This window comes from Wolffia australiana, chromosome 5, assembly GCF_029677425.1.
Source record: "Wolffia australiana isolate 7733 chromosome 5, ASM2967742v1".
NCBI lineage: Eukaryota > Viridiplantae > Streptophyta > Magnoliopsida > Alismatales > Araceae > Wolffia > Wolffia australiana.
Window position 1 is genome coordinate 3,952,019 of NC_135839.1, and position 15,156 is coordinate 3,967,174.

The following is a 15,156-nucleotide window of genomic DNA, read 5'->3' on the forward strand; positions in this document are numbered from 1 at the left end:
TTGAACTGACTGAGATTGTGATTCTCTTCAAATTCCAAGCTACATGTAATGGAAAATCAATATTGATTTCTCTCACCTTGATCTTGATCAATATTAATTGATGAAGACAACTGAATTGAGTGAATCACAAAACTTTTTGAGACCAAAGAGTGAAATATTGAACATTTACTTGGAATTCATTTAAATATAATGTTAAGGTGATCTTGCTGTTTCCCTTTCTGCAGCTTGAGATTCGTCTCGAAAAGTGAGAGAAACTTTGAACAAGGGAGCATTCTTTTAGGAAACCAAAACAAATTCATTATCTGTCGAAGGTTGGTTTTCCCATCTAAATATTGTTTATCTGAATCAATGCAAATATGATTTCCTATTACTTGCTTCAAAATTTCTTGCTTTCCCATTTCCTGATTTCAACCTCATATATTGCTTCATATTCTTAAATTGATCAGAATTTTTTGAACTGACCGAGATTGTGATTCTCTTCAAATTCCAAGCTTCATGTAATGGAAAATCAATATTGATTTCTCTCACCTTGATCTTGATCAATATTAATTGATGAAGACAACTGAATTGAGTGAATCACAAAACTTTTTGAGACCAAAGAGTGAAATATTGAACATTTACTTGGAATTCATTTAAATATAATGTTAAGGTGATCTTGCTGTTTCCCTTTCTGCAGCTTGAGATTCGTCTCGAAAAGTGAGAGAAACTTTGAACAAGGGAGCACTCTTTTAGGAAACCAAAACAAATTCATTATCTGTCGAAGGTTGGTTTTCCCATCTAAATATTGTTTATCTGAATCAATGCAAATATGATTTCCTATTACTTGCTTCAAAATTTCTTGCTTTCCCATTTCCTGATTTCAACCTCATATATTGCTTCATATTCTTAAATTGAACAGAATTTTTTGAACTGACTGAGATTGTGATTCTCTTCAAATTCCAAGCTTCATGTACTATAAAATCAATATTCATTTCTCTCGCCTTGATCAATATTAATTGATGAAGAGAACTGAATTGAGTGAATCACAAAACTTTTCTAGACCAAATAGTGAATGACTGCTCATTTGATGTGCAGCTGACCTAACAAAATTCTGTTCCTCCTGAAAAGTGTAAAAATTTTGAAATTGAACTTGATAGATTATGTTCCATTGTCTACTACTGATGTCCACTAATAATATTAGGAATTCATGTGCCCTTTTGTTTGCTTATTGCGCCCACCATTGATTACAACCGTATGGCCGAGCAGATTGCATACCGTCGCTCTACAGGATCAGCCAACGTGAGGACCTTCCTCGCAGCTTCGCGTACTGTGGAGAATGTTCAACCACATTCTCTAGGAGGCATGTCTGCAACATGCGCTTCATGCCAATCTAAGATGTGGATGCAAGAACGCAAACATGGTTCCGGTCAGAGGAACCCAGTGTTCCAATTATGTTGCAAGAATGGCGAGGTGATGCTTTCGGCTTTCCCCAATCCACTGGCACCGCTTCTCGCTCTGTTGGAGGGGACAATAGAGGAGGCAAAGCACTACCGTAATTTCCTTCGAGCCTACAACTCAGCTTTTGGATTCACGTCCAGCGGTGCAAATTTTGACCGTACCCTTGCCGACAACCATGCTGGCATTTACACGTATCGCATACAAGGAGGTGTTTATCATCATATCTCAAACACATTGTTGCCCCCTATTGGTCAAGCTCCCTGTTTTGCTCAAATCTACATGTACGACACAGACTACCAGATTGAACGACGAATCTCTATCTTCCCTGATCTGCATCGCTGCATCCTTGAAAAGATCCACCATTGTCTGCGTGAGGCCAATCCCTTTCAAGATAACAATGAAGAAGTGCTTCACAGTGCATCCACCCAGGAATTTGAGCTACGAATCGGTGAGCCTTCTATCCCCGACCGTCGTTATGATCAACCCATAGCATCTGAAGTTGCTATACTTATGCCTGGGGACGGTAATGAAGGAGATGGAAGACGCAACATAATTCTTCGAAAGTGTGGAGGGGGCCTACAGTTCGTGAATCAGCTTGACGGAAATTATGATCCGTTACACTTCGTGCTCCTCTTTCCATATGGCACTCAAGAGTGGAGCATGCAACTAAAGGAAAGAAGCAAGGTAACGATGAATCAATTTTATGCTTACCACTTCATGGTTCGAGACTCATCACGAATGCTTCATCTTTCTGGCTGGCTTTTTCCAGAATATGTTGTGGATGCTTACGCCAAGGTTGAAGAGTCTCGCTTATAGTGGATTCAATGCAACAAGAGGATATTGCGTGCAAGCCTCTACCACGGGTTGTTTGATCAAGTTGCCACTGACGATGTTGCTATTCCTGCAGGGAGGATGATCATTCTCCCACCATCCTTCACCGGCGGCCCGCGCTACATGCAAGGGTTGTACCAGGATGCCATGGCTATCGTAAGAAAGATGGGGAAGCCTGATTTATTCATCACGATGACTTGTGATGCCGGACGTCGTCTCAACGGCGTCCGACCGTCACCGAAGGAAGGAACTCGGTGTCGTATCGCTAACTAATCGGGTTACGTCCACGACGTCAACCGATGGATATGCGGAGAACAGAAATATATGTATGACGATGACGAGGACGATGGTTCTACAACGGTGCAATGCGCCGGCTGCTTAGAGAGCCAAGAGCCAACCGGGTCGCCAAGCTGGGTCGGTCCAGCCTCCAAGTCGCCCGAGGTGGGTCGGTGGGCGCGCCGCCCGCGAAACTCCCACTGGAATGCTCACACGCTGGGCTGGCGCCCGTCGACTGCATCGACGGACAAGGACGCCTTTTTTGTTTCTCGTTCTCTCAATCTGTCCCACTCACCTATCTAACCCGAGCGCGTGGAGGCAATACGAAGAATACTGACGGAAATAAATGACGTAAAGAGGCTAGGGAAAGCAGAGTACGCCGCGCTAGCGACGGGATTTTCACACCAACTGGTTCCGGAGGAGGGAGTTGTCGGGTGCGCGGAGGTTGACTGGTGCGAGGGGCGGTTGTGCGCAGTCAGCGCGGAGCGGCGCAGGAGGCGTGGTCGACGCGCGCGGTGGGCGCAGCGCAGCGGCGCGCGCGCGGCGCGCGCGGTGATGGCGCGGCGCGGGCGCGCGCGGCGCGCGGGCGGCGCGCGCCGGGCGCGCGGCAGCGGCGCGGGCGGCGGCGCGGCGGCGCCTTGGCGGCGGCGGCGGCGTGCGGCGGCGTGGCGGCGGTGTGGCGGCTGCCCTTCCTCTTTCCTCTCCCCTTCTCCTCTTCCTCCCCTCTTCTTCTTCCTTCTCCTCTTCTTCTTCTTTCTTCTATTCTTCTCCACGACCTGACCCTTCTTCTCAAAATACCATTCTTCAAAATTTAGGTCAAGTAAGGGGAAGCGCCCACCTCTTCCCCTTATATATGGGTGAAGATAGGCCCTTCCTTAAGTCCAAAAACAACAAAACAAACAAGGAAAGGAAAGGAAATAATGAAAACGGGCTTGTCAGGCCCAACATAAAGAGGGGGGGGGGGGTGAAAGAGTTCCTCATATGGATCCTTCCCCGCTACACGACAACACGATAAAACCGAAAAGCTATAGAATAAGGTAACCGAAGGTGTCGGTGTGCTCCGGTGGTCGGCGTCCGCGTCATGCCGAGTAACGGAATGCGGAATCCCGTGTTGCTGCGGCGGCTCGCCGTGGTGGCTGGACTCGTCTCCTCGGGTGCTGGGTCGGCTCCTCGGGTGCTGGGTCGGGGAAGTCTTGCTGCTCCTCTGCTGCTGGCTCGATGACGTCCGGTGGTGACGCGCCATCAACTTGTAACCCAAAATGGCCCGACATCACAGAAGCTCTACTACCCGGACAGAAGTCGCAAGATTGATTCGACCTATGTTGCCGCATTTTCCGATTGAAATTGAAGGAGCTCCTCCATTTGATCATCGACAAGGAAATATTCGACAATGTAAAAGGCCGTGTGTACGTTGTGGAGTTTCAGAAACGTGGTCTCCCACATGCGCACATGCTGTGGATACTAGATGATCCGTACAAGCCAAGAACCCCTGAAGACATCGACAAGATTGTGTGTGCCGAGTTACCAGATCCCAGCGAGACGGAGTTGCTTAATTGTGTGGCAACACATATGATCCATGGTCCTTGCGGTTCTGCAAATCCAAGAAGCCCATGTATGAAGAACGAAAAGTGCTCCAAGAAATACCCCAAGGAGTTCATCAACTCAACACAAGTAAACAACAATGGGTAACCTCTCTACTCGCCTCGCAATAATGGTCATGTCGTCCAAAAAGGTTCACATTTCATTGACAATCGATGGGTCGTTCCATACAATAAGTATTTGTGCAAAGTGTTCAACTGTCACATCAACGTTGAAATCTGTTCTTCCATCCAATCAGTAAAGTACTTGTACAAGTACGTGTATAAAGGCCACGATCGCATTCAAGCAAAATTATCTTCAAAGGTTCCTCCAATGAACAATGCCACTGTACGTGCACCTCAAAACACTACATCCCATGATGAAGCCCAACAATATCTCGATGCCCGATACGTGTCCGCATCAGAAGCTTTTTGGCGTATCTGCGAATTTAGCATGCAGAAAATGTATCCAACTGTATATGCCCTCCAAGTACACGATGAGAATATGCAAGCTGTGGTGTACGAAGAAGGTGAACCGGTTAGTGAAGTCATGGACAGGTCAGCACGCACACAACTCACTGAGTGGATGCGCTATAACAGGGAGCATCTAGAAGACGAATTAGCCAGACAGACGTTGTACAGTGACTTTCTGTCTTATTACACGTGGACCAATTCCACTCGACGTTGGTCACTGATAAACTCAATTTTTGATGTGATTTTTTACTGGTTATTTAGCAGAAATGTAGTGTGAGGATTGAGCTTATTCAACAATACTTATAACCTCACAGCCTTAGGGCAAGTAAGGTTCGATCCTCAGAGAGTAGATAAAACAGCAGAGATTTTCTTTGCAATGCAGTTCACTTATCAAATTGTATGTCAATATTGGAATTGGAGAAGGTATCTTCACGATTGCCCAACTAATTTCCTTAGAGAGGGAGTCTGAAAGAATCTCTAACAAAATCAGGCAACTCCTCTCCAAGACTAATGACAGTAAGCCTGTAGACAAGGGAATATTTCCTTGTCTACAAGTGCACGCCTGCGGCTTTGGCAATATGCCAAACACCAGGTGTGCGCTCGTGCAGGCTGACCTACCCGCGGCCTCAACTGCGTGTAGGAGTGCCCGTGGGGGCGCCTGCACGCAGCTGGTGCCTGCGCAGCTCAGCTATGTGCGACAGTGCTGCACGCGGGTGAGCCTGCCCGCGGCGCTGCTACGCGCGGGCGAGCCTGCTCGCGGCTTTTGCTGCACGCGGGTGTGGCCTGCGCACGGGATCCCTGTGCACGGCGCTGCTTGCGCGCGGGTTCTCACGCGCAGGCGGCTGTGTGCTGGTCGATCCTGCACGCAGATCCCTTAGCAGCAGGCGGCTATGTTCTTCGTGCCTGAGCAAGACCTCACCGATTGTTATGTAGAGAATCGATTAAGCATGATGAGTTAAGATTCGGATGAAATCAAACACAGAAAAGGTAAAAGAAAATGAACTCTGAACAACAAGAAAATCTTCAAATTAAACAAAACAACTCTGGTTGGAAACTGCTGAAGAACCTTGCAAAGTGCTTCAACCCCAACTGAGATTGTCCAAGAGGGAGAAGAAAACAAAGCTGAACCAGCTCAATCACTCCGACTTCGTGTCACGTCCTGTCCGGCGAGTCGACGATCTTCTTGAGCGGGTACTCTTCAGCTTGCTTCTCCTCCCAGCTCCAATGGCTCATCAGCTACTGGAGGGTCTGTAGATCACCTTCTTCTCCAAGCCCTAGGTTCCTTAGAGAAAATTCTGGACAACCTAAAATCAACTCTCAAGAGAGTATTTATAGGTTTCTCTTAAGTCATGCCCAGGGGCATTTTTGTAATTTCTGCTTCTTTGAATTTTTGCCCGCTCCTCTCAATCCTCGTCTCTTTCCTTGATCTTCTTAACCTGTCTCTGAATGTTTACTAACCATAAAATGTTAAATATATTCCACTTGATTCAAAGGATCAAGTGGGGTTAGTGATTTCATAAAATGATGCATATGCATGATATTAGCATGAATTAACATTATAATTTTGATGAATGAAAACTAAAAAGTTTAATTATTTGATGACATATTTGAGAGTCATCAGTCACGACGTCATCGACTGCAATGTATTTGTAGGCTGAACTTCATGTGCCCCCGCGACACTACTCGATACTATCTCCGGTTGATGCTTCATCGCGTTCCAGGAGCAAGGTGTTATGAAGATTTGCGCACCGTTTATAATGTTGCTTACGACACATGTCAGAGTGCTGCTGAAGCCCTTGGCCTACTCCACTCCGACGCTGAGTTTGACAACAATCTCGCATTGGCCTCAGCCATTGCTTCTCCCCGTCAAATACGCGAGCTATTCGCAATGATACTACTCTACTGTGAACTCTCCCAACCAGATGTGCTTTTTGAAAAATACCTTGACGCAATGTCAGATGACATCCGTTTAGAGAACTGTGCTACACAAGTGACTAACCATATACGACAAAAAGTATTGAGGGCGCTCCATTCAATCCTCTACCACAACGGATCTTCTCTCGCAGCATACCAAGTGTTGCCCCAAGTCGTTGAACCTGAAGTTGTAGACGAAAGATCCAGTCCAAGCCATGGAAACAACATTCAAAATGCAATGATCACAGTAGAACACCTACGATACATGCTGAATGTGGAACAAAGACAACTTTACGATGCAGTATTTGATGCCATCGAAACAACACATCATGCTAAGGAGCCCAGGGTCTTCTTTGTTGACGGGCCTGGTGGATCTGGTAAGACTTTCCTCTACTCAGCTATTCTTGCACAAATCAAGGCCTCTCGCCTCACCGCCATACCGACTGCGACAAGTGGTATTGTGGCGCTTCTTCTGGAAGGAGCACGAACGTTGCACTCTACATTCAACATTCCAATTCCTGTCACTCACATCTCAACGTGTGGAATATCACCTGACTCCGTGATGGGCCAACAAATTCAGTCAGCAAGTATTATAATCGTGGACAAAGCTCCAATGATGCACCGCCATGTTTACGAGACGTTGGATCGATCTATTCGAGATGTGATGAAGACCATAGATGCAACTTTGGAAAATGTTCCTTTCGGTGGCAAGGTTGTCGTGATGGGAGGTGACTTTAGACAAGTGCTTCCAGTCATACAGAAAGGCTCACGGTCAATGATCATCAGTTCGTCTCTTAACCGAAGCAATGTATGGCGCCATTGCTCTGTTTTCCGCCTCAGAACCAATGTCCGTGTTTCACCAGAGCAACAAGTGTGGAGCGAGTTCCTACTTGCGGTAGGAGAAGGACGCCTTGGCCCTAATGTCCATCTTCCAGCTGAGCTTCAGCGCGTCCCCTCTCTGCTCGATCTGATTGCCCGGGTTTTATGGAACCTTTGATGGTACCGCAACTTCGTTGATAGCGAAGACAATTTTGACGCCCTTGAACATTGATGTGGTCAAGGTCAACAACATGGTTCTCGATGTCTTCCCAGGTGAAGTAATGAAGTACTTCAGCTTTGATGCAATCCCTCCTGGCGAAGTCAACAACGAATCTCTCTACCCAACCGAGTTCTTAAATACAATTGATGATGCGACAATGCCGCTCCACAAGCTCCGACTCAAGATCGGTTGCATCGTGATCCTCCTTCGAAACTTGAACACACTAAAAGGTCTATGCAACGGGACCAGGCTACGAGTGGACAGCTTTCTCCCAACAATGATACAAGCCACAATCATCATCCAGGGAAATCTCTACGGTGATGTCCATCTCTTACCACGGATTGCGCTCTACCCGTCTCAATCGAGGCTTTTGTTTCGATTCAAGCGCCTACAGTTCCCAGTTAGATTGGCCTTCGCGATGACGATTAACAAATCCCAAGGCCAAACTCTAGACATAGTGGGGTTATATCTACCAAACCCACTTTTTACTCATGGCCAACTCTACGTCGCTCTCTCAAGGACACGGATCGGTCCAACAGGAATAGTGTTTTGCAACGGCGGCGCAAACCGCCTACCTGTGACTAACATTGTTTACAGAGAGGTTTTTCACTAGGAGATGTCAAGTAGAAGGCCGTAGAAGACGATCTTCTACGATCTCAGGTACAACATCAAACTGTCTCTCTCCCTTCTCATCCCCATAAAATACGAGAACTAAAATCCTTCTTAATTTCAGCTCCCATGAAGCCGTTCCGTCATCTGTGCTCCACTAAACAGAACAACCTCATCATTGTACACATCATTATTACATCATCTTCGAGTCAGAAAATCCATCCCGTGAAAGAGGCGCAGGCCTAAGAATTCTTCAATGTGACGTGCCAGCGCGGGGTTGCAATCATTTTTATCGTGTGCCTCAAAGACAGCATGAGAAACAATCTTCCTCATCTGACCTTCCCACTGTCGCAATGCAGCACAACGTATTTCCACGGAAACAAGGCAAGAAACTTCTTTCTTATGTTTTCCCCCTCCCCCGCTCCCTCTATCTCTATATAAATCCTCATCCTTCCCTACCATGGTGCATCTCCTTCTCTCTGTCCCCCTCATGCGCTCACTCTATTCGTCCCTCACCGTCTCTATCTCTCTCTCCCTTTGCCTCCCCTCTTTTCCTCTCCTTCTCTTTCTCTATCTCTATCAGCAAAATTAGGGAGAAAATGAAAGAGAGAGCGAGAGAACAAAATAAAGAGCGAAATAGAGATGGGACAGTGAGAGAGAGATAAAGAAAGGGAAAGAGTGATAGCCTTATGCTATCGCTCTCTGTTTTTCTTCTTTCTCCTGCTTTCTGTCTCCCTCTCTGGCTCTTTCACTTTCTGTCCCTCTCCCTCTCCCTCTCCCTTTCTTTTTCTCCCTCATATCTGTCTCCCTCTCTATCCCTCTCATATCTATCTCTCTATCTCCTCCCATCTTGCTCCCTCTCTCTCTCTCCCTCTCTCATGCTCCCTCTCCCTTCGTCGCGAGAGAGAGATAGCGACATAGAGAGAGAGAGAGACAAGGAGATAGTGAGAGGGACAGGGAGAGGGAGAGAGCGGTCGTGAGAGAGGTAGCGAGATAGAGGTAAAGGATAATGGGAGAAGGAGAGGGACAGAGAGAGTGAAAGAGAGTAAGTGGGTGATGGGGGACCATCGTGACGACGCCGCCACGGGGCGCGCCCGACCGCTCTGAGCCGCTCGTGCCGACGCACGCGACCCCGACTTTAAGTACTCTTCGTAAGTCTTTTGTTATTTTCTTATTTACTTATTCGTGACAAACTCGGATCCGGCCGTGCGTTAGGCCTCGTCCGTTCAGTTTACGTCTCATTCTCTCTCGTTATGTGTAAAGAGGAGGGCCACGTCATGCGACGGACCCCTCCTCTCTCGGAGGGCCTCTTGGCACCCTTCCCCCCCTATATAAGGGGAAGGCATGCCCAAGGGCCAAGACACCAGTCTTTTGAGAAGAAATCAAATTGTTGTTTTGCACTGCTTCCTTAATTTTCTTGTAGTCAAAGTACGGCAAGTGGTCGTCTTCTTCCTCCAGCACGCCCGTTCGTCTTCTGGTGGAGATTGTCCGGCTTCCACCAAGGAGATCAGATTGCTGCGATCGCTTGCTGAAGGACGACCCCGCCGACCCCGTTCAGCTGCACCAGGGCTCCCCTTCATCGGCCTCTTCCCGAACTGCTATATTGCGGTCGCCGGCTGACCACCCGGGCTCCTTTGTTCGTACGCGGCCGTTCCCCCCTTGTTTTGCGAGAAGCCCAGCCACCAGTGATTCGAAAACTCGCTTCGGCCGTTGTCTTCTCCCCCAAGCGCGGTTTCCTCCGCTGCCGCATCTCCAGAGCACCGCCCTGGCTATTCTCTGTTGTCTTCTCACCGTCGCGAGCCATTCTTATCTGCCGCTGTTTCGTCGTGGGCGATACTCACCGTTTTTCAATGACGGCCGCCGCGCAAATCTTCGCTGCAGTTTCCCTGCCGCGGGAGCTTGGTCAGAATCGCTGCCAAGCCCCCTCCCTGTGCGCTGGCCACTGCCTCTATCCGCACAGAATTGCGGACTGTTCTTCCGTCGGCCTCTTTCTCTTGGCCTCGTTGACTGGGTTGGCAACTCTGCCGTGCGCTCGTTGCTGGTGGACTTTACTCCCCAGGAGGCTATTGTTACCAGGATTCTTGTTGCTACTTCTTTCTGAATTGAGGCTGCCTGCGACTGCACGCCAGGGTTGCGGCCGGTAGGACTGCTGCTGCTGAATCACCCCAGCTCTGGACCTCTCTCGACTGATCAACGGGTGTATTGCTGCCGGAGTATTTTCCCCGGGCGCCGCTGCTGTCAGGGTCGCTGCTGCCTGCCCCATTACTCTCGGGATTTCTTCGACCGCTCGTCAGGACTACCACTGCTAGGAAGTACTATTGCCAGGTTCTTACTACTCTTCCTAATATCATTATTTCCACCAGTACTGTCTCTCCCTATCGTATTCCGCTACCGCTTAATTTTAAACGTCTGAATAGGCTAGCCACCCCTACTGTTGAGTGTTAGGGAACTTCCTTGCGATTGACTATTCGATTGGTGCATCGAGGGCGAACTCCCTTGGGCCGTCATATGCCCCTCTCGACTCGCTTGTTCGTCTGGTTCTGTGGGTCATTTGGAGTCTAGCCAGATCGGTTCGTTCCCCTAGGTCTACTGCATCATCGCCCCTCCCTCGGACCGTCCTTCCTGCTCTTGAGAATTTCAAATTACATTCATTCATTTTGCCCGTACGCCTTTCTCTTACTGTGACGTAACACGAGCCGTCGATCCTGGCGTTACCGTGTTACATCAGGGAGAGTGAGGGACGTCTATTTACCAATTTGATTGAAGGAAACAGATGTATGATTTTCATCGTGTCCGCTGATTGGTTGTCCCTTCCTTCACCGGTGAAGGAGAAGTAAGGTTATCATTTTCGTTCTTGGGTTTCATAGTAGAAATGCTCTTTTACAGATAGCGGTTAAAGAACAAGACGGCAGTAGGGTCACCTGGAATGCACTTTAATCTGCGGCGATATCTGCGCTCCACTGTTGTTCTCCAGCATCATCCACGACGGCTGCAACATACTCAAATCCCCCTGGATTCCCTCTGCCGCAACGACTGCAGGTTCCATTCCCCTATTTCTCTCCTGTCTCTCCCTCTCTCTCTCTCTCGCTCTCTCTATTGATCCATGTCTATCTCTCTGCATCACTCTGCTACACTCACCTATATAACTCAATCTCTATCTAACTCTCTCTCTATATCTCCCTCTATCTCTCTCCACTCTATAGATTTCACTTAATATCACCCAAATCATATCCATCTCTTTCTATCTGTATCTGTCTCGCTTTATCTGCATCTATCTCACTCTATCTCCATTTATCTAGCTCTATCTCTCCATCTCTATCTATGTCTATCTGTCTCCCTCTATCTCTTTCTATATCTCTATCTATCTATCTATTTAGCTCTATCTCTCTCCATCTCTATCTATCTATCTCACTCTACTCTCTATCTCTATCTATTTATCTTGCTCTAACTTTCTCTACCTCCCCCTATCTCTCTATATCTATATCTATCTATCTATCTAGCTCTCTATTTATATCTATCCACCTCACACAATCTCCCCATCTCTCTTCTTTCTCTATCTCTCCCTCTCTCTTTGTTTATTTGTTTTTCTCCATCGCTCTCTGTCCCCAGGATTCTACTTCAACTACTATCTCTTTCTCCCTCAAATTGATGTTTAAGATAAGTGCTTCTGTCGAAACACTTATCTTATCTCCTACAAGTTGACGTAATCATTCAGATATACATACAGGCTTCTCTCTATCTCTTTCTCTCTATTTTTACGAAACCCCATTCTAAAATTATATGTTTCTAAGTTTGAAACCTATAAATTATCTTCTTAAAATTATTATCCCTATGCACCTATGCCAATGGGATGATTATTTAGGCGCCCTTTCGTCTTGGTGTAGCAGCCGAATAACTCTCATGGTGGATCTGAATTATGGAATTTTGTTGGTGTAGGCGGAGGCGAGAAGCTTCAATTCAAATACCGGATCGGCGAAACGGTCGCTTAGGGACCAAGTAAGGTCTCATCCGCCGCCAGTCTTCTATGCTACCCTCGACATGTTCTCCAAATGAAGTAGGCTTCTTTTTTTTCCTTCCCCTAAATCTGTCTCCAAGCTCGACGGAGGTGACCTTCTCTTTGATGGGTACGTCTACAGACCTTCATTTAACTATCTTCGTATGTTGTTTTACTAGGGTTTCTCCGCAATTTTTTGTAATCGGCTCTTAGCATTTTTTTGTTGCTCTTAGCATTTTTTCTCTTCGAACAATTAGTCCTTATTTTACAATTTGGCTAGGGTTTCTGCTAGCTTCTTCCACATTTTGGGTTATTTTTTAAGAGTTCACATTTTTCCTATTTTTCGCTCTTAGCATTTTTTAGTTGCGCTGTTGCTCTTAGCATTTTTACTCTTCGAACAATTAGTCCTTATTTTACAATTTGGCTGGGGTTTCTGCTAGCTTCTCCCACGTTTTGGGTTATTTTTTAAGAGTTCGCATTTTTCATATTTTTTGCACGGAACTGGCTCCTAATCGGGAATCTGTGTCTGGTCATGATTATGACTGTGTCTCTCTTGGCAGGTTGAATTGATGTGTCGCAAGTGGTGATCTTCCGAGTTCAACAATATACTCTACGATCCAAGAATTGACTAGACAAATCATTCGCTCAGATTTGGAGTTTGCATTAGCTGAATCTATTTATTTGATGAGCATTTTGAATTTTTCACAACTCATTTTTTATTAGAGCAGTGAACGACTGACATTGGTGGATATCAATCATTTTTCATTCTTCTCTCCCTACTCCAAGCGAGCATTGCGAGCGGGCCACACTAGTATATATATATATGTATATATATGTGTATATATCTCACTCTCTGTCTCTCTACAGAATGTTTTATTTCTCACTCTACCCCACTTTTTAACTCAATATCCGCCTCGTCGTAGAATTTTTTTCTCCATCTACTTCTCACTGCATCCGCACTCTCGTTGGACGCCCCCCAAAAGTAATTGTGTATATGCCCCTGCCGCACTCTCTCTCTCTTCTGGTTTCTCCTAAAGACATTAAAAAATATATTAAATAATTGCAATAAAACCCTAGAAGATTTTAAATTACATCTCTACGCTTGCAGTGGCGACCGAGAGCTGTTTTCAGGGTCTTTTTGCAACGAAACTTTGCAAAAAGGCCCTTCAAAGTTCAAAATGATATAAATACTTTTTTTCTCTTATAAATATACCTTTTTTCCTTAGAATAAATACATTTCCTCTTCAAATAAATCTCAGAAAAATCCTAAAAATTCGTAAAAAATTCTAGAAAATTCTAGAAAATTCACTGATTCATCCCCATGCTGATAAATGTCGAAATTAAATATTAAACTTGCCATTTTCATTCAAAAATAGTTATTTCAAGCTTCAATAAATCCTTTAAAATTCATAGAATTAACAGAAAATTAGGGAAAAATCAGAAATAACTTGAAAACACTATTTTCATGTAAATATATGATAACAACCCCATTTTAAGCTCTCTAAATGCATAAAATTGTGCTAATAGCATGAAATAGAGACAGAATTTAGGGTATTATCATATACGCCGGCAGACCGAACGATTTAATCGGTCAATCATCTGACCCGACCTAGCCGTCTCTCGATACGTATCGTTTATTGTCGCCAAACTATCTTACTCAATGATGACACGATGACGTCATAGAAGCCCGTCCTGCATCAAACTGATTGAATTGGTTTGTCCATGTCAATTGTATTTTGACTCAAGTCAAGACCCAACGGTGATTGTGATCCTGATAGGCTGTTCAATTCAGTATTAGAGTCATTTGACGATGGAGACTGCATTTGATCACATAATTGATAAGATGCTAATTTTAGAGTATTAGTGTTGTTGGAAATATTTGAAGATGCAGATGACTTAATCGAAGAATTAATTAAATCTAAAGGAAATGAACTCAAAATCCTTTTATATTGATCATGCTTGTTATTTTGATATACTTTAAACAGAAATGAATTATCATAAAAAACAAGATGTCTAGAGATATAGAGTCTACGTGTTTGGAGAGAAGGACACCGGTATCTATGATGCATCGAGCTGTAGCCTAAAAAAATACATGTTTTGGATCTATCTTCAAGTTTATTGTGAGCATATGGTCTCAAATAGGGATAACAAAGGCATCCAAAAGTTCTTAAAAAATTATAATCAGGCAATATTTTAAACAAAACTTCGTAAGGAGACTTATTTCTAAGTATTGGTGTAACTAGTCATTAATAAGAAAAACAGAAGTGGCTACTGCCTCATCCCAAAAATACTTAGGCAAATTAGTATGTTTTAACAATGCATGTGATGTTTCAGTCATATGTCTATGTTTTCTTTTAGCAGTACCATTCTGCTCAGGTGTATGAGGACAAGATACCCTATGAATTATTCCAAGTGATTTCAAGTAATTATTTAGTGATTGAAATTATCCACCCCAATCAGACTGTACATATTTAATGTTGCCATTCCACTGATTTTGTACTCGTTTCTGAAATTCAATAAAAACATTGAGAAGATCACTTTTCTTTTTAAGAGGATAAATCCATGTATAGTTACTGAAGTCATCAATAAATACTACATAATAAGAAAATCCTAATCTAGAAATTACTGCAGAAGGTCCTTATAACTCCGAATGAATGACTTCTAAAACCTGATTCAAAGAATGATCAGAATTTGCAAAAGGTAGCTAAATTTAGCTAAATTTCACAGTTCACATAAAACGTTTGAATTTGAAGAAATAGGAAGACCAAACTTATTTAAAAACGAGTTCAAAACTCTCAATTGTGGATGTCCGAGTCGAGAGTGCCATGTTTCTGAAGGTGTTTTTTCGCAAATAAGTGCATGGTAAAGTCTTGACTATCTAGATGGTAAAGTCCATCTCTAACTGCTCCCTTGAGTAGAACCTGACGGGTTTCCTTGTACTTCACACGACAAAAGTAGTCATCAAATTCAATAAACACATTATAATCTCTAGTAAATTTATGAAC

General features: G+C 44.9%; 1 protein-coding gene and 1 long non-coding RNA gene across 2 annotated transcripts; both read left to right on the plus strand.

Moving 5' to 3' along the window:
* Positions 1-1,233: 1,233 nt before the first annotated feature.
* On the plus strand, positions 1,234-7,506 carry LOC144702973 (uncharacterized). Its single transcript, XM_078575014.1, has 7 exons — positions 1,234-2,121; positions 2,207-2,300; positions 2,345-2,424; positions 3,895-4,215; positions 4,321-4,470; positions 4,582-4,679; positions 6,249-7,506. The coding sequence occupies exons 1-7, from the start codon at positions 1,234-1,236 to the stop codon at positions 7,504-7,506; spliced, it is 2,889 nt and encodes a 962-aa protein (XP_078431140.1).
* A 2,032-nt stretch (positions 7,507-9,538) lies between these two features.
* Positions 9,539-12,906, plus strand: LOC144703083 (uncharacterized). The gene is made up of 4 exons (XR_013581473.1): positions 9,539-10,482; positions 11,044-11,196; positions 12,094-12,281; positions 12,712-12,906. It is a non-coding gene; the product is annotated as an uncharacterized LOC144703083 (long non-coding RNA).
* The last annotated feature ends 2,250 nt before the right edge of the window (positions 12,907-15,156 follow it).

Excerpts from the sequence above, each read along its gene's own strand:
- LOC144702973 (XM_078575014.1), top strand. The coding sequence starts at position 1,234 with ATGGCCGAGCAGATTGCATACCGTCGCTCTACAGGATCAGCCAACGTG. Across the intron at positions 4,216-4,320 it reads AGTTCATCAACTCAACACAA|TATTTGTGCAAAGTGTTCAA; the intron begins GTAAACAACAAT and ends CCATACAATAAG. Across the intron at positions 4,471-4,581 it reads CTCCAATGAACAATGCCACT|AAAATGTATCCAACTGTATA; the intron begins GTACGTGCACCT and ends TTTAGCATGCAG.